The following is a 25602-nucleotide window of genomic DNA, read 5'->3' on the forward strand; positions in this document are numbered from 1 at the left end:
TGTAGCATTAGAAATAATAATAGAAGTATTGAAGTTTATATAAATTGCAAAAAAAAGTCAATGTAGCATAACGGTAGCTATAGCGGTAATAGCGGTCAGCTATTATATCTATAGCGGTTGTAGCTGAGTTAGCGCACTTTTATTTCATAGCTTAGCGTTTATGGTCCAGAAAAACTATAGCTAGGTATTTAGAACACTGATACAAATACATATACATATCTGTATCCGCACAAACGGATATCCAAAAAATATAAAAAATACGGATACAGATAATTATCTGTGCTCCTATCCATACCCATTTACTGAAACCGTACCCATAACCGTACCCGTATCTGCATAAATCATATCCATCCCTGTATTCACAAACTATCCGAATCCACAAAAATTTGAATATGGATTCGAATACTGACGGATAATGTCTGATCCATTTGCACCCCTAACTTCTTGATCTGATGCCCCTTGTAAGTCGCTCCAATCCAAACCCGAGGAAAAAATATGCTCATGCAACTTTACATTTCTGTTGTTCCACTGCAAGGTCAAAACAACTTTACAACAATTATCTGTTTATTTCCTACATTTGCCTCTTCTACTGCAAGTTCAAAACAACTTTACAATAATTATCTGTTTATTTCCTACATTTGCCTCTTCTACCTGTCCAATTTGCTTTGAAGTCCCTTGGTCCAAGAAGCTCTGGAAAACTCAACTCCATCTCAGCAGACATTTTCAGAGCTAACTCAAAATTTCCTGCCTTTTTCAAATTGCTAATCAAAGCACGATACACATAAACCGAAGGCCTCTGATACCTTTTCATTTCCTCGAAAAAATTAATGGCATCTTTTATCCGACCAGCTCTACCAAAACTGTCAATTAGAGCAGTGTATGTTCTCAAATCCATATCAATCTCTTTTTCAGACATTTCCCTTGCAAATTCTTTGCACATATCGAACTTCCCTAATCTACTAAAAGAATTAATTATTGTGTTATAGGTTATAGCATCAGGAGAGAAACCCAAACCCTTCATTGCTTCAAATTCTGATAGCATCTGATCCACCAAACCTGCCTTTCCCAAAATACCCAATACTGTGTTAAATGTGACCAAATCAAAATTTGAATTCATCTTCTTCAATTCTCCAAATACAAGCATTGCTTTGTCCATCTGTCCTGAATCAGCCATGGAAAAAATAATTTGATTCATCACAGTAGGTTCTCTATCCTTTGTAATTTCACAAACATCCCTGATAAAATTTAATATCTTTTCTGAATCCGGCACCACTTGAAAAGCCTTGGCAACACATGTATAGGAATTTATATTTGGGGGTGATCTAGAAAGCAGTAAATATTTGAACACTTCTGTGAAAAGATTGAAATCATTCGCTTCAATTGCTGAATTTAGAAGATGGTTATATATACTAACACAAATGTAGGCTTGCTTGTCAGTCAATTCTCTCAGCAGACAAACTGCAGCAGAAATGTTTCCAATTTTGCAAAGCCTCTCAATTGAATCAATACCCATTTCAAAATCCGTAACCTTGGAAAGATTTAACTCCTTGCAAACCTCCTGATTATCAGCTTTGGTCATATTAGACCAAAAATTAGAAGAAATTCTTATGAAATTAAGCCTTACAACAGTTGGCGGCATATGCAAAGTTTCCCGGAACGGAGAGTAGATCATGGGACTCTGCATTTTATGGTTTGAAATATAAGAAACAATACATAGAACACAAATGTATAATATAAAGTCATTTAGCATCTCTGTTGTCCAAAATTATTACATTTAAACATACCCAACACAGAATCATATTTTACATACTGTGCATTACTTCAATAAAATAAAAATAAAACATATTTATTGAAAGATGAAGCCAGACCCAATTACCTTTTTAGAAACGAGGTTTGCACAGGTTATACAAAAGATTACCCTGGCACCATGATTTGGGCAAACCAGTCTATGCAAGAGCATTGTTGAATGCAATGCGAAAATCTATTTGACAAGCACTGTGACAATAACCATGTCCTAATAACGAAAATTTCGTGAAGAGCTTATGCACGAGAGGTGTTTGCTGAAATATCTCTGAGAGGGAGTAGAGAGAGACGGTACCAAAAATGCAGCTTGTGAAGCAAGAGTAGCAATTTAGTGGCTGAGCTGAAAACAACAAAGGGGGGCTACGAAAGGAAGAAATCGGAAACTTTGAGGGTTTAATCGCGCTAAAATTTCCGAACCAGTTTCCAATTTATTTATTTTGTTTTCGGTTTTCTCTCCGGTTTTCTTCTAGCTGGAAAGTAGAATGGAGATTGGTTTGAGGACGGCGAAGAAGAAAGAAACAGATTGGGTTTCGATTTTAGAAATTACTTTTGGGCCTGAACACCTATTTGAGGGCCTACTTGGTGGTGATCTGTAGATTTTACTGAGGTACTAAGGCCTATGTTAAACATCTTCCGATAGGTAATAGGTTGTTCTCTGGGAATTCTAGGTTGTCATTAAATTCGGTCCTATATCAAGCTAAAGTCTTTTTTGAAAACTTGGTAATAGCTACCAAGATTCATGAGGGGAAATCGAACTCTCGATCTTTGGGTATAACAACTCTAGGATATTTTTCTAGCCAATTGTGCTACCTCCCCTTTCAAGCTAAAGTCGTCATTTAAATTTACACAGAGAATTTTAAAATTTGAATCGAGTAACACCTTGTTTGGATGGAGAGTAGAGGAAGGGAGGGAATAGAAAGAAAATAATTTTTTTTGTCAAATTGTGTTTGGTTGACAAAATTATGTTGGAGGTGAAAAGTTTAATTTTGTATTATTGTAATTACTAGAATCGGTTTCTCTTGCAATTTGGAGTGTAACGGATGGAAAAAAAAATTGTTTCAAATATTTTCAGAAAAAATAACACAAATGTCTAACTCTATATCTTACCAATATAATTTTCATACAAGTTTTTTTATCACAAACCTACAATAGTCACCAAATTTCTCATTTATCTTCTAAATTTTAATCAACCAAACAAGAAATAAGACGGAAAGAAAAGTTAAATTTATTTTCTCTCATTAATAATCCAAACACGAAAATATTAAATATGTTAATTTTCCTTTCTATTCCATTACATTCCCTTCTATTATTCAAATACCCTTCCTTCCTTTACTCTCCATCCAAATAGGGGGTAAGTGTACTTTTGAATTTTGATACGGATGGAACAATTTTGACTGAGCACCGGACCCCCACTTGTACTCTTTTAAGAATATGTTTGGATGTCAAATTTTCTCGAGTCCGCATCGTCTGCATTAACTCAAAAGAGCATCTTTTGAGTTAACTCATTTTGTCGGTTTGATTTTAAACAAAGTTAATCTGACCGCAGCTTATAATTTCAGAAGCTCTTTAATATTAATGTAAATCTAATCTGCACTCATCTTAAAGCTGATCGACGTTTCATATGTATTAACTCAAAAGATTCTTTTTTGAGTTAATGCAGAGGATACAAATTCAATTTTCTGTGATAATAGATGAGATTTGAATCAAAATGAGATTAAATTTCTTTGGTTGTTCAGGCGGCTCATTCATATTTTTTTCATCTTTCTTTTGAATCAGTTGCATCTTCTGCTTCTACATCTTCAACAAGATTATGATTAAAAAAAAAAATACAAGCAATAAATAATTGGTATGATAAAAATACAAATAATAAATTATTGGTATGACAAGAAAATACAAGTTATAAATTATGAAATGTATATGCAGTTTAACAAATCAATACTTTAAAAACAAAGAGTGCATTTATTGTGGTCCAGAGGTGTAAACGGATCAGATACAGATAGTTAGTGATCAAATTATATTCTTATACATTATATAATTTTTCGGATACAAATCAGATCACGAGTAATTTTCTGAATTCGAATAATATCCGATCCGTTTACATCCCTATTCCAAAGGCAATTCATGCAATGATTTTTTTATCCAATTGAAAAACCTACAGGAATTTTTCCCCACAAAAATTAAATTAATATTACCGAGTTGCGGTATTGGGACCGGATCTTTTGATGAGTTTCAAAATGGTCTTGGGCTTTAATATTCCAAGTAAATTATTTACTGTTGCTCTGTTTCTTATGCTACTGATTGTAGGTAGAATTTCTTTCCGTTTGTGAACCGAGATAATTACCTTATAATTATCAGTTTATTTCTATTATTATTATGCTTCTGCTCAAAATAAAAACAATTGTTTCAGCTGTTTGTAAAATTAAGCTTTATAGACAAGGGTGTAGTCAGAATTAGGAGTAGGCAAAATATTCTACTGATACAATAGCGGCCGGTTGCATACTGCAGTGAATTAATTAATTCAGATACAAAATTTTCTTCAAAATCAGATAATAATTATTATACATAGACCTATATATTTTCGGTTTTCAAAATTCATGTTGCCTACCCTGATTGCTCCGCCACTGTTTATAGAGCTATTTTAAATTGAACCGCACTTGTCAATTAACCAAGATTCTATGTACTTTGCTTTATGATTTATGAAACCTTCAATGCTTTCATATTCCTTTAAGATAGCTTTAATTATCCATTGATGGCACAGAATCTCCTTTCTCCAAGTAAAGCAATCCTTCTCATATACCCTTGTTTTAAACTTTTATTCTCATTCTTGAAACTTGAAAGACAAGAACAAAAAAGAGAAAAGCAAAACGCTAACAGATCAGTTGATCTTTGAAAAGAGTAAACAAAAAACCATGAAAAAAATCTTCATTGAAATTTGCATCATATCTGCACGCGGTCTCAGTCGAAAATCCTCTCTTCTCAAACCCCAGTGGTTTTCAGTTGGCTGGTTGGAGCCTGACAACAAATACTGCACAAAGATCGATGTCTCAGGAAGCCCAAACCCTACATGGAAAACCAAATTTTCAATTTCGGTCGACCAAACCGATACTAAATTGGAACGAATGATACTGACAATCGAGGTGTACAAAAGAGAGCCTATATTTTTAAGAGAGCGGCTACATGGAGTTGCAACTGTTAAGATGCAAGAGTTCCTGGATAAATATACACATGATAGAGATAAAACAAGATCTGAATTTGAAGAAACCGCAAGCTTTCAGTTAAGAGAGAGAAACTCTGGAAAGCCTAAAGGGTTTGTTGATGTTTCTGTTCGAATTTCTAGTAAAGAACCGGACACTACCTTCAATTCAGGTCATAAAATTTAAATTTTATAATTAAATTAATACTATAATTGCAGTGTTTGTGCATGTGGTTTGCTAATTTTATTAATAATTTAATTAATAGGAAAAATAAAAACAGAAGATATATACTAAGCAAAAGTCTTCCTTAGAATAAACTAACAGAGTTCTTTAGCAGATATTTTGGAACTAATGCAAAGAACCTAGATGTAATACTTCAATCTCAAGTTAAAATTGCCATGCCTCAAAACTTGTTGTAATACATCAATTAATCAATCGCGTAGCTAACTTCTAAAACAAAGAATAAGTGTACAAATTTTTAACAAATTTTAGCACAGAATTACAGGTCCAATAGAAGGCATTACACACTCAGATCAAGTTGGCATAACACTAGCAATAGAAGATGGCCCGGTCTACACGTACCCGTCGCAACCACACACAAGCGTGCAAACATCAGCCCCGCATAACATCCCAAAGCAACCAACTCATCCATTTCAAACGTGTTACCAGCCTCCATTTCAAACGCCACCATATAATGCTGGTACAACAGGTCCATCGTACCAGGGACCAGCTGCGGTACCTGAAAGTTACATAAATGTGGCACCGAGTAGACCTACCGGGACGAATAGCAGGCCTGGTTTGGGCATGGGTCTAGGTGCTGGAGCATTAGCTGCCGGTGCTATGATATTTGGAGATGATTTTATATCTAATACCAATTACCCATCTGGGTTTGATGGTGCCAGTGTTAGTGTATCAACCGATTCACTATTTTAATGTTTGTTGGAATTAACATGGGTCTTTTATTGAGTAGCGGGAAGGTTGTTCAAATATATTATTATCAAAATGTTTTTATATACAATTAAACATGTATTTATATATTGTTATCAATATATTCTTGTAAATATATATGCAGAGTAAAACTAGGGTGTTCTTAAGATCACCAAGTTCTTTGTGAGTTTAACTTCAAAACATATCGTATTGACTTCAAACGATGAATCTAAGTCGTTGAAAATGATATCTACTTCACAAGTGATGAGTTTATATGTCAAATTTACAAGATTTTAAATTAATTTAGTATATAAAGACGTCAAACAGTCAAAAATTGATGAAAAATGAACACATTAAAATTAATTTATAAATCTTCTTTTTTTACTGCATAACTTTATACTAAATTAAATAAAAAATTTATAAATTTACATGTAAATGCATCACTCATAAAATAAATCGGTTTCAACGGTTTGAATTTCGTTGTTTTAAGTCATTCCGATAAATTTTAAAGTTAAGCTCACCAAAGAACTTAGTGACCTTAAAAACATCCTAGTTTACTCAAAATGTGCATATATTATTATCTTTTTTCTTAAAGGCTAGATGACATTACGCCACTAACAATATATTAATAAAAAAATTATTTACAAATGCTATTTTACAAAAACGATCATATCTCAATATCACTCCAATTTTACAAAGCAACGCATTGTAGAGTTAGAACTAGGGTGTTCTTGAGTTCACCGAGCTTCTATGTGAACTCAATTCTAAAAATATATCAACTTGGCTTCAAACGACAAATCTTAACTGTTAAAACTCATCTACCTTACGAGTGATGCATCTACAAACAAAAATTTAAACTTTAAAATTAACTAACTAAGTCATGCAGTCAAAATTAAAAAGTTTATAAATTAATTTTAATACATTCATTTTTTGAACATTTTTTACCACTTTACTTTATATAAAATTAATTCAAAAGTTTAAATTTTTTTAATGTGCATACGTCACTCGTAACGTAGGTGGCTTTCAACATTTATATTCGTTGTTTGAAACTCTAATTCGATAGATTTTAGAGATGAGTTACAAAGAGGTTTGGTGAACTTAAGAACACTCTAGTTCTACTCCTATGCATATATTATATGTTAGCAATTATCTTTACATAAATATATATATTTTCTACTCGAGGGGTTGCTTTTCTCATTAAAGCATTTCTAGCAAATATATATTAGCCCTAGATTGGCAGACACCTAGTCACTTACTGCATGACATGGGAAACACAAAATCAAAACAAACTTGCAAAATGTAACAAGAACATACTGTGTTCTACAACTTGAAAAAAGAATTAGAGAGAAAAAGTGCTTTAAGGAACTGATTGGATGTTACAACCTTTATTTGTCTCACCTTTAGATTTGAACACAAGAAAGTGACACCCACCAAATCTTGTCTAGTTTTTTTTTTCTTTCTTTTGTAAAGCGCACAACTCTATATATTATAAAGTTATAGCCAAACCCTCACGCCTAACTGTAGATTAATCCCATTATAAGGTGTTAACTAAGGCGAACAATAAGTACATCTGATACCAAACATAAAACTAGAGCAATCATTTCTCTCCCTTTTCTATTAAAAGATAATAGTACAAGAACCATTTGAGAGTATCTCTATGACAGAATCATGAGAAGTATCTCTATATATTGGGTTTTCTCTACAGTACAAACTCTTCATGAAGTATATACTGTCCACATGAAAAGGAAAACCTAAAATTTCAAATAAGATTACAATAAGCAGAGAAAACATATGTTATACAATATAGTAAAGAGTCTAATGTGCGCGCATTTATACCAGAAAGGATAGACCACGATAATACACATAGGGTATGGGTATGAATTTTTTTTCCAGAAATGGGGTATAGTCTTCGTGTCAGACACATGGACTTACAAGGATTGTGCTATATTTGGTAAGGTCTAAGGACCTTAGCAAAGCATGTGATATGTTGAGTATTTTAAGTCAAGATCCTCTGTTAGAAAAAAAGAAAATATTATACTATGCTATTTATGGAATCATTTCCAATAAACCCTAAAAAGTAGGTATTAAATAACAACATTGTTGGTACTTGCACAATATTGTTTGCATTGAGAAATGAGTAATCTATTAATAAGCGGGAAATTCTAATATAAGATAATACAAGGTCTACTATTTTCAAGTTCAATGTCTTAAAGGAAAGGCATATATAGGGAACTGTGATGAAAACAAATCTATAAAGAAATGATACAGCAACTGTAGGAGTCCAGATTCAAATTTGAAGGGCCCAGATAGCTTTTAACAGATTCCATTATAATATCAATTGTTAGATCTTGATCCAACGGCTATGGAAAAATTTGAATTTTGCCATAGTTTTTATGGCAGCGCATGTGAAACTTTAAGCACTGAGAGAACCATCCATCCATAAGATGTTCATATATATGACCACAAATGAGTGCCCCCACCCCAAATATGGTCATTTGATTGTGTATTTAAAAAATGTTGAAAGAGTTACTTTCCACAAAAATTTCTTATGAACACTTAATTAGCTAATTTCCTTTAACACATATTCACATATATATCTCAAGACATATATGTACACGGAAGTCGATCATCATTGCACTTTTATATCATTAACAAGCATGTCTTGAAAATTATAAATATATATATACATTTTAAACATAATAAAAAAATATATTAAAAGAAAGTTGCTAATTGTTTACAAGAATAATATTTATGTATTTGAAGTTAAAAACACATAGTCATATATGGTCATTTTTTTATTATTATATTATATGTTGAAAATAACTAATAAATGGTTACATGTATAAAATATTTGTTAAAAAAAACTAGATATTAGCACATTTAGACTTGTGGATAAGATGAAGACTTAATGGATTCAACACATTTTCCATTATAATATTAACGTGTTGTACCCTTTTTCTTCAGAAAAGAAAGGCTTTTAGGCTTGTACTTTCACTATTAAAAAGCAGCGGAATCATGTGTCCTTACTGAAGCTTCTCAGATCAAAGTACCAAAAAGGCTATACATAGGCCTACAATTTTTTTTTGTAGCTAATTTTTTAGTGGACAGAAGCAACAGATTGAGAAAGAAACTAATTAGTAGGCAAGATATCACATGTACTAACAAAGGAAAAATACCACACAATGAGAGAGACTGAGGGACCAGTAAAATGATATATCTGCAAAGAGAAATTAAAGTTATCCTTGCTTTCTAACTAAAGAGAAATTAAACTAAATACATTTCAAAAAGAAAAGTTTAATTAATTTATGCATGACACAGGATATATTTAAAAAGATTATAAATAAATAATAGTGCTAGCTAGTTTCACCCGAGGTTGCCAAACTATATATATATCTATCTGAATTCTCAATTTGGATAAATTTTGAAATGTTCTAAATAGTAGTACTAGTTGAGACCTTTGATAATTCATTTAGAATTCAAGAACCTTGGGAAACCTTGATTTACAAATCAACTTCACATAATGCATGTGAAATTGGAGGACCTTTATGTAACCTTTTTTTTATTTGTAAATATTTGATCAGACCGAAATAAAATTAGTAACACGGTCGAGGAAATCAATTTCAGCCATAGGAAATCTGAACAAAATTTGATAAATTAAAAGAAAAACATGGGTGATCAGGCAAATATCTTTTTCATATACAGACTTATATAATGTCAAATGGTCGTGGCAACATATGATAACGTATATAGAAAAACCTAAAGATGGAACAAAATGTTCAACAAATCACCGTATAAAGGGTGATGATATTAAAACAATAAAAAGTTTTATTAACACAATAAAATTAAAATATATTAAGATATAGACATTTTTATCCTTCATTAAGTATTTCTATTAATTAAAAACTGATTCTCTCTCTATTATCACATAACTTTTTTCCTTAAAAGTTATATTTTATAAAGCAAGTTATTTTGTTCAAAATCTATATAGATTAACATATATTATTATATGATTTATTTCCTTAGAAGTTATCTCTGTCATATATTATTATATGATTTATTTTCTTAGAAGTTAGATTAACATAATAAATATTCTATATTCATTTTCATTAATTGAATCTTTAAGATTTTTTTAAAGAAAACTACAACAGTGAATGGTTGTATTATATTATTAAAATGTATCATATTGTATATATCGAATTTTTTATTATAACTTCACAATTTTTTAATGATCTACTATAAAAAAATTGTTTTGTCACTTAACGTTTTATCCATTCTTTGTGCAAATATAAATTAATTACGAAACATCAATAAGCAATTTTAATCAAAATAGACTATAGATAATAAATATCAAAATTAGTTATAAAGTTTAAAAATTAAAGCAAATGTAAAGCGAAATATGTAATACGATCCAGTAGGTGTCTTCTTTTTCGTAGATAAAAAGTATCAAAATTAAAGAGAGTTTATCATAATAAAAAAAATTTATACAAAAAAATAAATACATACCTTGAATTAATATGGTTTGAGTGGAAATTAATGGACGACTCAGTGCTTAAAAGTTCAATTAATTTGATAGTTTTCTTGTAAAATTTGTAGTTATATATAGTTTTTATGAGAAAATATGAAGCAGAAAAAGATTACCTCAATATAAAATAAATTAAAAAAAAAGGAAAACAATATCTAACAAATATGGAAATCAAATAATTTGATAAATAATCACTGCATTAATTATATTATAGAAAATTATGGTAATCAGCAAAACATTTAAAGAAGGTTAAAATTGTCCATATGCCTACCCCGTATAAAGTGCCTCCAGAAATCATGAAACAAAAACTATCTGAAAAAGAGCCAAAAAAAGAAATTGTGGCAACTCATGAAAAGAAACAAAATTAGGTTATTTTCTTCCTCAACAAGATTATTTCCAGCCGCTCATTAATGGCTAAATTGTTTCCTTAATAGAACTATCTTACCACTATCTTTGAAGGCATCCAATCATACATAAATAATGAAGATATAATCAATTATATATCCTGTGACCTGTGTATAATGGAAAGAACAAAATGGCAACTATAAATCATAAAAAAGAAAAAGAGATATTACAATTAATTCAAAGCAGGATCCAGAAGAGTAAATGCAAATTAAAGAAGGCTACTTTTTCTTTGAAGTGTCAATAATATTATGTACTATTACTGACTAGCTTTCTCAATAATTTACTTCTGTTCTTCTATTTTTGGTGCTTGTTTGGGATAGAAATTTTATTCTTTCTACAAATTAAATAGATAAGTCATATTTTTTTTAATCATTAAAGAATGAAAAAAAAAATGAAAAAGAAAGAGGGAGCTCCCTTCAGTCCAAGCATAGAATGGGAAGGAGAGAATTTGCTCCCGCATCATTCACTCATTCACTCAGCATTGCTATAGCTAAAAAGTTTGCTTCTTTTTACTGAGTGTTTGAATCAATGAGTCGGCAGCTAATTCAAATCCAACACACATCCATGAGTGGGCTGAAGGAAGCTCACTCTAGCTTCCCTCACTGTCTCCATAAATGCTACAACAACAATTTATATTAGAAGCCCCAGCCCCTTGCACCATTTGTTGACTCTAAATGACAAAAAAATAGACAAAACTAAGGAGAGCTTGCCTAATGGTAAAGAATACAAGGAAATAGATATATAACAAGAAATAATACAGGTGAGAAGTAAGATGAAAGCTACAGATGCATATAAAAAAGAGACATGATTTTTTTTTTTTTTTGGAGGAAAAAATGAAATATACAACTTTAGGAAGCCTGAATCAAAGTCCAATCTTGATTTATAATGGAACTAACTGTGGAAATTGGAAAAAGCAAGACTAGCTAGTTTGTAGAGAACTGGAAAGTGGAAACAAAACAGAAGCAAAACTCATAGATATGTGTCAGCTTTTAAGTTTTTAACAGTATACTGAAATCATTTAGTTGTTGTAAATATTGCAAGGAAATTACTCAGCTGAGAGCAACCGAATGGAGTTCGTCTTAGAACTTGACAGATCGGCCCCTTGTGGCTGGTCCAGATCGAGGGCACGGAGAGGAAGAGGTGGTGAAGAGAAATGCCTAAGATTGATGGTGAGATTCCGCGCGAGGTTCTTTGAGTTCTGCTGAGGTGTCAACCAGTCTTCATGGGGGTTTTGGCGTTGGTTCGATCTAATGATGAGCAAGATTTACACCGCAACTTACCAATAGTACGAGTCACCGGCTAGCAATGAATCAAATCCATGGTTGAATCAGGCACGAATCAGTTTAGACTCAAAATGATGGATTCCCTGACGCAGGTTGAAATTAAGTCTTCATACATAGTCTGTGGCGTCAGATCCTTTTCTCAACTGTGAAGAAAACAGTATCTGAATTTGATAGGGGGAGAGTTGTGGAAGGGGTAGAGATCGAGATATGGTGAGTGGTAGTAGGAGGAAAGTATGAAGGAGAAGAAATAGAGACTGCTTAGATAGATTAGATCAGGCCATAGCGCGGCGGCTCATATAGAATTATTAATGTCAGAGTTTCTAGAGAAGTAGAACCCAAATACGAGCATAGAATTTGATACCATATTGTATGTATGCATCTATAACTGATTAATTTTATAATTAACTCTGAACTCATTTAAAAGAATTAAATGAAATTAACAGTTATATTTTAAATACTAGTATTTTGTTTGTGCTTTGTTACAGTTTCAAAATTCAAATAGTAAATATAAAAAATAGAAACAAATTAAATCAAATATTTTCATCTTTAACAATATTTTTTTTTTTATAATTTTTTTTATTATGATGAAATGAACTATTTTGTCTTTTGCCACTCTGTTGAATAGGAAGGTAATCCATATTTAGTGAACAAACATGCTAATTACTTTCTTATTTGGTTGTAATAAATAACATAAAAAGAAAGAAAGAAATATTATTAATTAATTTTTTATGGCAACATTCATATAAAGAAATTGTAAAGAAAAAAAAATAGTGTAGTGAGTGTTCAGAGGATTAAATACAGACTCCAACATAATTAAAGTCAATACATTGTCACATAAAATAACAATTGCAGCCGTTGGCAGATCAGGACATTTACATACATAATATAAGAGGTGAGTTAATTTCATATGTGTATAAATATTTTGTTAGATAAATTTCGAAAATATATATCGATTTTATGCATCATATATAACATTAAATATTTAATTTACAACTTGTTCCATGCATTCTAAAAGTATGTTGTAAATTCAAGTGATTAAATCACTAAGCTAGCAGTTATATATACTTCAAGTTTAGTATTACTTTTGAAAATAACATAACCTCTAGTAAACATATTTTATTTGATTAAAGTCCTTTTGTAATCATTTTTATATTCACTTCAAGTCCACAAATACAATGGAACATACTCTAGAAAAACTATTTTCTTAAATATCCATTAAAATGGAACACAAGATAAAAACACATATTTATAAAATTATGAAAAATTAACCTTCCATAATGGTTATAATTTTACTAGTTATTCTAAAATTTCTATAAAGTGTATATATACGTGCTTTAAGTAAATGAAAAAAATATTTTGTCGGCCTGTTAAAAGCTATGCTAATATGCTATAAAGAAAAACTTGATATGTGCAATTATTTGATCTCGTAGATGGATAAAATTCGAACGGTTGCTATTAAATCAGAAATTCACCCCTTATCAAATCGTACGATCTCAATTAAGCCAGATAGATCGTACGGTCGTTAAATATATTGACTACTGTTAATGCAATGGTATCGCAATCAAATGTCTCTGTTCATTAAAAAAAAAAAAAAAATGTGGCTCTCCTCTGACCTGGACAAAGTACGCCACCACGCAAACTCGAGCTAAACAAAGTAGCAACAGATTACCTGCACTCGGAACATAGCACCTTGTTCCTCACAAACCATTGAACCGTATGCTTTGCTGTTTTATTCTCTTTTTCTATACATCTGTGCTCCAAGAGTATGCAAAATAAATTGATTGCAAAGAAAGCGGGGAGATGCAACCAAGGAATAAGAAAAAAAAACAGCAAACCGTTGATTACTCAAAAAATTAGGAAAAGAAAAACAAGGGAAAAATTAGACACATTTTTAACATCCAAATTTTGCGCGAAGATTTTCCAACGAACCAAGAGGAAATAATCGACGAAAATTAAATTAGTTTAATTCAATTAAATTGAATCCATGGCGTACCGAAGGAAGCAAGTGATGACGCGATCGGCCACTTTCGTCGACGATTATCGATCGTACAGAGATCGTACGGACGATAGCGATTCGTCCACGTCATCGCTCGCCGCTCAGGCTATCCGCGCCTCCGCCTTGCACCGTGATTCATCCCTCTCTTCGGCTTACGCTGACGCCGCGTTCACAGCCTCCTCTGATCGCGGGATTAATCAAAACCAGGTACCATTAATCTTAACATTTTTTTCGAAAGTACTTTTAGTCAACGTCGATTATTCAAGTTTATTTTTTTGACGAAATGTTAAGCGGACTGCTATGTGAATGCTCTGCCTTGGCATTGATAATCAGGTCAATTGGGGCGTAGATACATGTTTAGATGTTTTTTTGTTGGATATGGAATAGAATTTAGTAACATTTAATTTGTATTTGTTACATTTTAAAAACATTGGATGCTGGAATAAAGGTTGAACATTTTTTAGTTTGATGTCATCATAAAAAAATTAAGATTACGTGATCTCTCATTGTACTAAAATACATGCAATAATTAGGTGCAAGCTGTTAATACACATGAATACACTTCAATAAAAAGTTTGAACGACAATGAGCAAAAGAATGGATTTTGGGGTGTTTTGGCTAGAAAAGCTAAATCCATGCTGGACGAAAATGGGAATCCGCAAAAGGATGATGACCTACCTCAGCCGGTCGATGACTCCACTCAGGTGTGATTTTATTAGTTTCAGAAATATGATAGTTTGTGTTGCACCTCTGTTTGAGCTTCCATGAGTAAATTTACAATTACCGAAATTGTTAGGAATGGAGATTAAAACCTGGTTTCTTATCTGATATATTGATCAAAAAAAAAAAGGTTTGACAGAGATTTTATAGAAATTTACTTAGAGGATTTGTTTGTTTTGTAAAACATTTCAGCCATCTCAGTCACGCTGGTCGTATGAAAGATTAAAGAAGCAAGATAACCCGGCTTTTCAGAAAGGCTCTGAAGCACTGAAAGACATAGGTGGAAAAATAAAGAATGCTCTAGAGGTAATTGCAAATATTATAATAATGTATTGTTGTTATCTAAATCTTATACTTCTCCCTGTCATGGCAGTATTTTAGATCGTACTTTTAAATTACAAGTGCAAAGGTGTATGGGGAGCAAATATACAAATTTCATGGGCATATAAGCAAGATTTCTCTTTTCCATATTGGATGTTTATAAGTTGTATATTTTGTATATATCCTCTCAGGGGGGACTGACGATAGTAGAGAATAGGACAGCTGATATAATTCAAGAAACAAAGAAGCTCCAAATCAGAAGAAAAGGAGGGAATTTAAATTTACAAAATGTAGATTCAAGCTCAGGGAATTTAAATTCACCTATGAGCCCAGCAGAGAAAGAGAATCAGCTCAAAGCCTCTCGAGACGTAAGGTGCCCTCTTTTGTGTTGGTTTTGATTCCGATGTGGACCAATATTTTATTATTACTTTATCATATTTCCTTTTGATATTAGAACTTGGTAAGGGTGCTTATGGTAAGTTAGCTTTCCATTAGTATTTAAAACTGTTCCTCCAGCTATGGGAAAGACAAAAATAATACTAATTGTTCCTCAAAGGTAGCAAGAGATACTAGGAATCTGAATCCACTTTTATTGTTGCTTCATCAAATTCCTTTTGTTCTTTACAAAATCAAAAGGTAGCAATCTAGTTTATTAGCGTAAACATAGTGTTCTATTTCAAAAAATAAGGACTCACATTGTTATTATTATTATTATTTTTTCAATACCATTCTTCAAGTTTCAAGAAAGAAAAATAAAAAGAAAGCTAGCTTCTCCCAGAAAAGGAGAAACAAAACAATGCTTAATATTTAGGTCCAAATAAATAGAAGTATGAAAATATGTAATTTTAGTTTGGTCTGATTAATTTGTTAGATGGCTAATGTAATGGCTGCCAAAGCAAAGCTTCTGTTGAGAGAGCTGAAAACAGTAAAAGCTGACCTGGCATTTGCAAAATTGCGGTGCTCTCAGTTGGAAGAAGAGAACAGAGTATTACGCGAGGGCCGTGACAAGGGGAAAACCAGTGAGGATGAAGATCTGGTATGCTCAGTAAATAGCACATCTTTACTTCAAATTTTTTTTTTTCAAAATTTGGTCCTTTTAAGACCTCAAAATTTCATGTATGCCCCTACAGAGTGAGAATTAATGTAAATATGCCCTTGTCCTTCCTCTCCATACTTCTTCAGAAACATGCATTTTGGGAACAGAGGCAGTTTGCACAATTTGGGAAAGAAAGTGTAATTATTGGTGAAGAATGGTTTTAGTGTTATAGGTTATATATCATTTCTCGGGTTTATGTAGGACAAACCCTCTAATCATACATTTTGAAGTTCTAAGCCCTTTGTTATTTTAATTATTTTGTTTTTTTGATAAATCAGATACGGGTACAATTAGAAACATTACTAGCTGAGAAGGCAAGATTGGCGCATGAAAACTCTGTTTACGCAAGGGAAAATCGGTTTCTACGGGAAATTGTGGAGTTCCATCAATTCAATTCAGATGATGTGGTCTCTTTGCAAGGGGATTTTGAAGAGGATAATGACGATATTGACCTTGAATTGCCTTCCCATTTCCAAGAACCATTTTCTTCTGAACTAACTACAGTTGCCGAAAGTCAAAACCCAGAATCCAACAGTGAGGTTACTGCAAATTCTTTAGATCGGTATGATGTAGAGACACCAGTTGTGGAGAGAGAGGAACCATCACCATCTCCTATTTTACCAGCTTGATCACTTGATGTGGTGTGTATTTTGTAGATTCTTGATTTTTCTTCAGCGTGATTACATAGTTTTCAACTAATGCATATAAGATCAAACGAAACTCTTTCTCTCACAAAAAAAAAAAAAACCAGAAGAATTGTTAGGTGTGTTCATTTTGTATTTGATTGTTGTAATTTGTGTTCCTTGTCAATTTTGTGTCATCGTCATTATACAGAATCCCACATTATTTTTTGTACATTATGTATGGATTAACTTTGTGTATGTCATTCTTGAAAAGAAATATACTGGAGTTCTTGCTAAACTTGCTCTCTCTCTCTCTCACTACAGAGACGCTTGCAATAACTAGTTTCCAACATCAATTGCATTGGCAGTTGTTTTGCACCATTACAATATACCCCTGGTATTAGTGCCAGTAACATTAATTACAGCTAAGCAAAATCTGGTTTAGTAGTACAACCAACTTGCGAGATTGTATGTGCAGTTACAACCCAAATAATGGTACCATCTGATAACATTAAAAAAAAGTATAATATTTTTGTCATCTGACATGGAAAGAAGAACTGCCTCTCTGAGGGGAACAGGGTTAGTACACTCACGAGTAAACTATTTGATTATGCACTTGCATTTCTAGCTACTAAATTAAATGACTCCTTTAAGATTCTAGCAAGTAGATTAATGGAAACAATTCAAATAACTACTGCTAGAGGTGCTACTTTTACTCGATTATCTGAATCCGATATGGAACCAACCTGGATCTAATTAATTTGGATAGAGTATGGTTTAAAAAATATAACTGGTTAAGTTATGGATACGGTTAAAAAATTAATAATTTAATATCCGAATCAGATTCGAACCAGAACTGATACTGTAATGGATAGGATATGAGTTTGATTTAATTATCTGATCCATAACCGAATCCGACCCGATACCATATAAATACCCAATAAAATGATGCCATCTTTGCTGATGATGTGGTGCTAGTCGACGAGAGTAGGATAGGAGTTGATAGGCAACTAAAGTTGTAGAGACAGACTCTAGAATCGAAGGGTTTTAGACTTAGTAGGACTAAAACCAACTATATGAGGTGCGAGTTCAGCGGTGTCAGGTCAGATGATGGAGATGTCACTTTGGCTGGACAAGTAGTGCCTAGGAATGACACATTTCGATATTTGGGGTTGATGTTGCAGAGTGATGGTGAGATTGGTGAAGATGTTAGCCATAGGGTACGAGCAAGGTGGATCAAATGGCGACAGGCATCTTGCATCCTATGTGATAGAAAAGTCCCACAAAAACTCAAAGGCAAGTTCTACAGGACGGCTATCAGACCTGCGATGTTATATGGTGCATAATGTTGGGCTACTAAAAGACAACATGTTCAAGATAAGTATAACAGAGATGCGCATGTTGCGGTGGAGTTGTGGTCATACAAGGCGGGACTGCATTAGAAATGATGATATACGTGACAGACTTAGGGTAGCGCCCATCAAAGAGATGATCATCCAACACCATTTGAGATGGTTTGGACATCTCCAAAGGAGGCCTCCTGAAGCACCGGTGCATACTGAAATTATAAGGCGTATCGAAAACACAAGGAGAGGCAGAGGTCGGCCACGATTAACATGGAATGAAGCATTAAAAAGGGACTTGAAGGAGTAGAATGTACCTAAGGAGTGGGCTTCGGATAAGAGTGCATGGAAGCTAGCGATCCACGTACCAAAACCATGACCTAGTGGTAGTTAGGGATAGTATTATAAGTCTTAGGTCATAGGACTAGGAATTTGGTGTCAATGATATAAGCTTAGGACTTTGACCCCTACAATTGATAATTTAGGTAGAATATAGTTGATATAAGTATTAGTGTTATTACTATCACTTTCACTTTTATTTTTTTTATTTTTATTTTATTACTACTTTATTACTACTTATCTTTATTTTATGATTGTGATTGGGTTTCATTTCTAGCCTACCCCAACTTGTTTGGGACTAAAGGCTTGGTTATTGTTGTTATTTAATATAAAAATATATATTAATAACTATGACAGACAATCATTTGTAGTATTTTTTAATTTCTTGAATTAAATTTTTTTTCTCTTTTCGTATAGATCATTGAAATCAAATGTCATGTTTACTTTTTGTCAATTATAATATTTTTGAAGCTAATTAATTATTTTCTTGATCTCTTTGTCTACCATATATTTGTCTTTTTGCACATATTATTGAAATTTATTGCTCTCTTTGTTGATTGAAATAAATTGGTATTAATATTTTATTCATGGATTTTTGGAACCGCAGAATGAATCACCATCTCTAATATTTTACTTTCAAAAATTATCTCACCTTCAATATTTTGGAGCAGATTTTAATTTATATTATATGATATATTATGTGAGATGTTTAATAAATTATAATTATATTTAAACGTGAAGGGTTTCTCAAATGCTTGTGAGTTGCGACATGTACCTGCTCCGAATTCGGATCCGCCCCGGATCTGAACCGGATCCAATAATCCACAAACAAGTTATAGGTATTTGTCTACCCGGATTTGAAAGACTGAATCCGAAATATCTACGGATAGATAGGTATCCAGATCTAAATCCAACCCGATTTGAAACTAATAAGTATATGAATCGAAATTCAGACCCGAACACTGATAGAATACGAGTCCAAATATAATAGTATTCGGACCCTACCCGACCCGATAGCACCTCTAACTACAGCACTTCTTTTAGACAGACTTGATGTTTTTTTCTTAGAGATGCTCAAAGGTCAGTACCTAGAATCAATTTCTTCCGATGGTCTTTTCATCCACCGATATCTCTCTTCACTCGTTTTCGCAATCCCTTAAAAAAAGATGGGTACAAACTTTATGGACAATAATAGTCATTGATATAAATATCATAACATGGGTGATCCTACTAAGCAGCTTCAAATATATCAAAATATAGCACTTCTTGGTAAGTCTTGCTATCTGGTATGTTATCACATGTATCTTATTTTATTATTCAATCCAACAATTGGGATACAGAAGAGGTATAACCGTATAACTCAACACAGCATTACAAAATCCAATGTTTTTTTTATATTTTGTTAATAAAATAAAAAGGCATTCACTGCAAATTATTTTTTCAAGCATTACAAAATCCAATGTTTTTGTGATCATTTGCTCTAATGCTACCTCTAAATTTGGTGTTTTAAAACTCTTTGTAAGTTGATTTTCAATATAAACTGCAAAGAAGCAAAATGAATCACAGAGACAAGCAAACAAGTGATGCATCTTCCCGATGGTTACATTTCAGTTTAATATCCTACTGCCTTTTATGTGAGTTGATAAGCTCTTACTAAGAAGCCATTAGATTGTACAATTTATTACAAGCTATATGCGTTCTATCCGGTTTGTCAGAAATATAGAAGTAACAAAGTATAATGCGCATAAATCCCACAGATTTTTCTATGCAGCAGTCAAATAAAAAAAAGTAAGCACAACTGCACAACAGGTAGCCATTATTATGGTTCTTTTATTTAAGCAAGTGAATGCTTTTGAGACAAAACATAGATTGTTTCCCTTTAAAACAAGTGTTTGTAGTTAAGTGAGAATTGGGTCCATTAATCAACTTGTGAGAATCTCAAAGCATTCAGTTAATCTAATGGTTCAATCAAATAGTCCCAGACTCCCAGTCATGAGTGTACCCACTCTGCTCCCCTATTTAAGGATCAATAAAGTCCGACAATCTACTGAAGCATGGAAATGAACTTCTGCTAACACAATTACAAGAGCAAATCGACCTTGAATTTCAAGGCATGTTATGTTATTGTCCTTTATGTAGCTCAACAAGCAAGATAAACACAAATTTGAGATAGCTTCAAATGAGTTGTATAAAAAGAAACCAACAATCCGAAGAATTGCTTCTGGTTTTAAAACTTGTAAAAGTGCAGAAAAGATGACATTAAAGTTTCTAAACGTCTTCAAAGAGCATTTATTTCCATCCACTGACAAAGCACCCTCTCTCTACCTGCACAGGAAAATAAGAAATAACTCCAAATTCAAAATTTTCCATTGACTTGTCAGTGTAAACTTGGAGGTTTACACTGCTCCGTAAAAAAACTGGTAGCAAATAAAGGTTAAGTAAGATCCTTCCGATCATAGAAAGAGTCAAATACATGAATAGTCCTCTCCTTCCCCACCCATTTTGGTCCCTGACGTTTCAAAGTGTTCATTTTGGTCCTTGACGTTTCCAATTTGCAGCAATTTGGCACAATATTTGGCATTTGTTACAAAAGTGAATGAAAACAAACCTCAGAATCAACATCATCATGATTTGTCTGGTGAAATGGATTGAAATTATCTTTTTACTTAAAAGTCCAATGCTGTGGATGCTAATGCAAGCATCAACATCATCAGAATATTCAGATGTTAATGGTAAAGTCCAACGTGTTAAAACTTGAAACTTAAGGACCAAATTACGATGTGAACTTTTAGGGACCAAAATGCGAAATGAGTAATAGTGCAAAATTTTGCAGACATTTGAGTAACTTTCATTGAACCATATTCTAAGCTTTGAATGACTATCATTCAGCACATTTTAGAAATAAATACAAGGCAAATATTAGGATGAACAATGTGCCTACAGCACCATTAAGGGTCGGCTCCAAAACCCAGAATTAGAGGGGAAGGGAAAGGAAGGGATGGAAAGGGTACAACAGAGGAGAGGCTGCCACCAAAATCGGAGGCTACAAATTTAACAATCTACTTAGCTTAAGTATCCTGTATTAACATGTGGCTAAGAAAATATTAGGTCATGACACATTTATTGCCAATGTTATCAAAACCGGATCAGGCATTGACCAGGTAAAGCTTAGGGTAAACGGTTCACTGGTGAGACCGGTGAGTCGACCGGTTCAACCGCTGATTTTTTAAAACATTTATATATATCAAAATAATTATATTTATACATGAATTTGGTTAAAATTTATATACTAAAATCAAACTTATAAATAAAATGAAGGTCCATTTGATCAATGGTTATATTGCAAAAGTTCAACGAATATCTTATCAGGTCCGGTACCACATGGTACAAACCCGATAAGGCAAGTACCGTATAAAATTCAATGTTTATCCTCAAAAAATTTTATTCCTTTGCTGCTGTCCAGATAAGTAACTTGTTTGAGGCCACGTTTATGTATTATATGACATATTTTTTTTACAATGAATTTGGTTTTGGAGAAAAAAAACGTGTGATACTCGTAGCATGCTCTACGGCATTCAAAACAATATATACTTCTCATGAAAATGCTTGTACCATCTTGATGCTTATATAAGAACAACCAAGTAGGATGTAACATTCTTACATTCATTATTATTTTTATTTTTATTACTCTCTACCTTGGTTTTGAGACTCCGATTGGGTTTCATTTCTAGCCTACCCCAACTTGTTTGGGACTAAAGGCTTGGTTGTTGTTGTTGTTGTACCATGTACAAGCCCAAAAGATGTAAAATAAACTTCTCAAGTATAATATCTGTCGTTCTTAAAACTGGTGTAATTCCATATCTGACGTGTTTGTTATTAGCAGAGCCACCAAGCTATTGTTCTTATTTGTTTCAATTGTTTAGAAAAGAAATATTATAGGAGAGAAATGTTAACTGAAGTTGTTATTCTCTGTAATCTATGGATGCTCAGAAAGGCTGTGTCCATTGGTGTAAGGTGAAATATGTTAGCTTTAATGGAAAAACCTGTGCGAGTTGTTTTAAAGGTATAATATACCAATTGAGGAAGCTGAATTGCACTAATGACCTTACTTTCCAGCGCTCTTCTAATTATGTGATCAGGTGGTCAGTGTTTGCACTCATAATAAACCCATTATCCCATAAATCAGAAGGAAGAGTTTGGTTTGAGCATTTTATCAAACACCTTGAGAAAATTCACCATTAAATAAGTGTAACTCAAATATTGGCCTTCCAATCATCAATTCCCAACACAAATTCACCAAGTACATGAGATACTTGCATCTAGAGGTTTTTGGTTGAGAATTCGGACCAACAGAGCTTCAACTTGTTTTGCTTGAACACTGAATGTTAAGCTAAGCTATTGCCATGCTTGTGGAGTGCAGTTTAGAGACAGAACCACAAACTTTCTCAAATTTCGTTTAATTTTCTAATAATCGTATATTTTGGTTAATCCAATCTTATGGGAGAAGAAGAGAGAAAAAGTTTGAAAATAAGAGATATTCAGCAAAAAAGATTGTAAATACATTTGAAAAGCCCCATCCATTGCCATAAAGAATCTGGGTTTTTTCTAAACGGTTAACTTGATATTTTTTTTTTATCAAAACCCAATTAATTAACCTTGTTTCAACCGGTTACCTTACAAGTAGTCTTTTTTATAGACCAAACCGGAACGACTTCCAGGTTATGGTCCAACTGAACGGTCCGATCTGGTTCTAATAACACTGCTTATTGCAGAAGTGTTGTTATGATAAATAGATAGCTGAGACCACAAAAATGACCCTTCTTAGCCTAAGATTGTCAGAGGTTTTAGTTTGAATTTTTTTGAATGTGGTGTGAGATTTCAATTAGTAAAGGAAAATGGTAAAACTTTATCAGTTTCTTCATTAAAAGAATAAGTATGCATCAATATGAGGGCGTGCATTTTCATCTTGCATGAGAATTGAGATCATAGTTTATTATATTTTCTTTTCATGAACTTGCCCATTTAACAATATATAAAACAATGAGCGTGGCATTCATGCACTTTTTCATAACACTATAAAAGTGTTCCTAAACTGTTGTTCAACAACATTCCATCATACTAGGTCATCAAAGGTTAACACTGGTAAAGCATATTGTAATTAACGAACTACAATGCAGTCACAATTATGTAGATTTAAGAAAGTTAGCTGCATGTTCACAAATAGATAGCATTAAATCGAATATTCATGAGCTGAAAGGGTTTATTAAATCAAGCAATAAGCATATAAAAAAGTAAATAGCAATTACCATAAAGAAAAAGTTAATTGCCACCCTGGTCAGCAAGCTTCTTGTCCCTCCTCTCCATAGCAACATCCCACATGTCATTTCCAATATGCTTTGGCTGTCATTTTACCACCAAAAGAAAAAATTAAAACCCAAGTCACAATCATTCCATCAATTTGAACAAAAAGAAAGTAAGAACACACAACAAATGATTAACCCAATACATGGACTCCAAATTTAAGCAAACGGCTAACATATGTTGAAAACTTTTCAACATCGAAAAAGGCTTACATTCAACCAGCATAGTTATGAAACCACTGTTACACTAGACATAAACAAGGGGTTATTAAGTTTTTTTTTAACTAAGATGTACTTTCGCTGATCTACTCCAATCCAAAGATACTGCAAAACACCAAAGTTTGAGAAGTCCATTGCATGAGATGAGAACTTTGGTTAGCTGTAAAAACCCTACCAATTACTTCTAGTTGAGTGCCAAACAATTCTACGTAGCTATTTTTTCCAAATAAATCAGAAGGTGGATCTTCAGATGCAACAGTATCAGGGTTTCAACTTCGATTTAACAGTATTTGGCTCAATTTGAAAGAGAGGAAAAAGAGTCAAGTGATCTTCATGTAAAACGAAAAACTTTCTTGGTCCCTAGCAAAATCGATTAACTTTAGTTTAGACGATTCCTTGCAATTATTTCGACAGAAGAAAGAGATCTGACCCGTCCATGCGCGGCGCGATGGATGTAGTACTGCGCGTTCCCCATGACGTTCAACATACCAGCGATGATGGCAAGCGGGAGCACCGCCTCCAGCCAGTGAAGTCTCGCCATTAATTTCGCGGTTCAAGAGTAAACAAATACCGATCGAGCTTGTTCGAGAGAGATGGCAATTGAGGGTTGTTGTGGCTTCGGGGTGTAAAATGAGAAAATCCACGAGGCTAAAAGTGTCAAATTGGTAGATTTCGACTTTGGATCTTTGTGGGCCAGGAGATGACAGTGTCAAAGCCCATATTTACACTCATTCCCGGGCTGATCTTATTTAAGGCTACGAAATTCGGCCCGTAAATTCAAGAAGGGTAAATCTGTAATTTGTGAAATCTAGCTTTAAAATTAATTGGACTCAATTTGGGCTGGCCCTTTGTTTTGGGTATCAAACAGTAGGTCAACCTGTTGTTGCTATGCGCACCTACCCGCTGTTTCGACCGTACGGTCCACGTATTGTAAAATGTAAAATAACCAAGTGCAAGTGTATGAATAAAACCCGTTAAGGGTATACCCGCCCGTACCCGCCCGTACCCGCCAGCTAGGGTACCCGTGCCCGAGCCCGGGTATGGGTCGGGTACTCGGGTATGCGGGTACGGGCAAAAATCGGACCGGACCCGTTATTTTGGACCAATACCCGACCATACCCTACCCGAGTTTACCCGTACCCGACTAAACCCGTACCCGTATACCCGAGTTACTGTTCATCCCATTTCAAAATTCAAAAATTCTGATTTTTTCCCCCCCAAACCAACAAAAAAAACCAGAAAAAAAGGAAAAAACCAGAAAAAAACCAGAAAAAAACCAAAAAAAACCAAAAAAAACAAAAAAACCAGAAAAAAAAACAGCAAAAAAATAAAAATAAAATAAATACCCGTACCCGCCCTACCCGTACCCGTACCCGCCTTACCCGTCAAGGGTACACGGGTAAGGGTATAGGGCGGGTAGGGTATGGTTTTTGAAAACTATACCCGCCATA

The 25602-nt window shown here is 33.3% G+C and overlaps 4 protein-coding genes across 4 annotated transcripts; 2 read left to right on the forward strand and 2 right to left on the reverse strand.

Moving 5' to 3' along the window:
• Positions 1 to 318: 318 nt before the first annotated feature.
• On the reverse strand, positions 319 to 2123 carry LOC144549856 (Tetratricopeptide repeat (TPR)-like superfamily protein). Its single transcript, XM_078298477.1, has 2 exons — positions 1877 to 2123; positions 319 to 1678 (listed from the first exon to the last, which is right to left on the reverse strand). Exons 1-2 carry the CDS (start codon positions 1958 to 1960, stop codon positions 626 to 628), a joined length of 1137 nt encoding a protein of 378 aa, XP_078154603.1. The 5' UTR covers positions 1961 to 2123; the 3' UTR covers positions 319 to 625.
• Positions 2124 to 4554: 2431 nt separating this feature from the next.
• LOC144549872 (Calcium-dependent lipid-binding (CaLB domain) family protein) lies at positions 4555 to 6056 on the forward strand. The gene is made up of 2 exons (XM_078298478.1): positions 4555 to 5169; positions 5503 to 6056. The coding sequence occupies exons 1-2, from the start codon at positions 4713 to 4715 to the stop codon at positions 5928 to 5930; spliced, it is 885 nt and encodes a 294-aa protein (XP_078154604.1). The 5' UTR covers positions 4555 to 4712; the 3' UTR covers positions 5931 to 6056.
• A 7906-nt stretch (positions 6057 to 13962) lies between these two features.
• On the forward strand, positions 13963 to 17171 carry LOC144574653 (uncharacterized). The gene is made up of 6 exons (XM_078324663.1): positions 13963 to 14337; positions 14664 to 14834; positions 15043 to 15156; positions 15363 to 15539; positions 16043 to 16207; positions 16546 to 17171. Exons 1-6 carry the CDS (start codon positions 14119 to 14121, stop codon positions 16894 to 16896), a joined length of 1197 nt encoding a protein of 398 aa, XP_078180789.1. The 5' UTR covers positions 13963 to 14118; the 3' UTR covers positions 16897 to 17171.
• Positions 17172 to 20617: 3446 nt separating this feature from the next.
• LOC144574659 (NADH dehydrogenase ubiquinone 1 alpha subcomplex subunit) lies at positions 20618 to 24791 on the reverse strand. Its single transcript, XM_078324669.1, has 3 exons — positions 24582 to 24791; positions 23879 to 23972; positions 20618 to 20897 (listed from the first exon to the last, which is right to left on the reverse strand). Exons 1-2 carry the CDS (start codon positions 24690 to 24692, stop codon positions 23892 to 23894), a joined length of 192 nt encoding a protein of 63 aa, XP_078180795.1. The 5' UTR covers positions 24693 to 24791; the 3' UTR covers positions 20618 to 20897; positions 23879 to 23891.
• Positions 24792 to 25602: the final 811 nt, after the last annotated feature.

Source organism: Carex rostrata, chromosome 2, assembly GCF_964058835.1.
Source record: "Carex rostrata chromosome 2, lpCarRost1.2, whole genome shotgun sequence".
In the NCBI taxonomy this organism is placed as follows: Eukaryota; Viridiplantae; Streptophyta; class Magnoliopsida; order Poales; family Cyperaceae; genus Carex; species Carex rostrata.

Bases quoted from the DNA above. Each gene is read 5' to 3' on its own strand.
- LOC144549872 (XM_078298478.1), top strand. From the start codon at position 4,713: ATGAAAAAAATCTTCATTGAAATTTGCATCATATCTGCACGCGGTCTC. The intron at 5,170-5,502 runs GTCATAAAATTT...ACAGAATTACAG, and splicing joins GGACACTACCTTCAATTCAG to GTCCAATAGAAGGCATTACA.
- LOC144574659 (XM_078324669.1), bottom strand. From the start codon at position 24,692: ATGGCGAGACTTCACTGGCTGGAGGCGGTGCTCCCGCTTGCCATCATC. The intron at 23,973-24,581 runs GTCAGATCTCTT...GTAAAATGACAG, and splicing joins ATCGCGCCGCGCATGGACGG to CCAAAGCATATTGGAAATGA.
- LOC144574653 (XM_078324663.1), top strand. From the start codon at position 14,119: ATGGCGTACCGAAGGAAGCAAGTGATGACGCGATCGGCCACTTTCGTC. The intron at 14,835-15,042 runs GTGTGATTTTAT...AAAACATTTCAG, and splicing joins CGGTCGATGACTCCACTCAG to CCATCTCAGTCACGCTGGTC. The intron at 16,208-16,545 runs GTATGCTCAGTA...TTGATAAATCAG, and splicing joins CCAGTGAGGATGAAGATCTG to ATACGGGTACAATTAGAAAC.
- LOC144549856 (XM_078298477.1), bottom strand. From the start codon at position 1,960: ATGCTCTTGCATAGACTGGTTTGCCCAAATCATGGTGCCAGGGTAATC. The intron at 1,679-1,876 runs GTAATTGGGTCT...CATAAAATGCAG, and splicing joins CAAACCTCGTTTCTAAAAAG to AGTCCCATGATCTACTCTCC.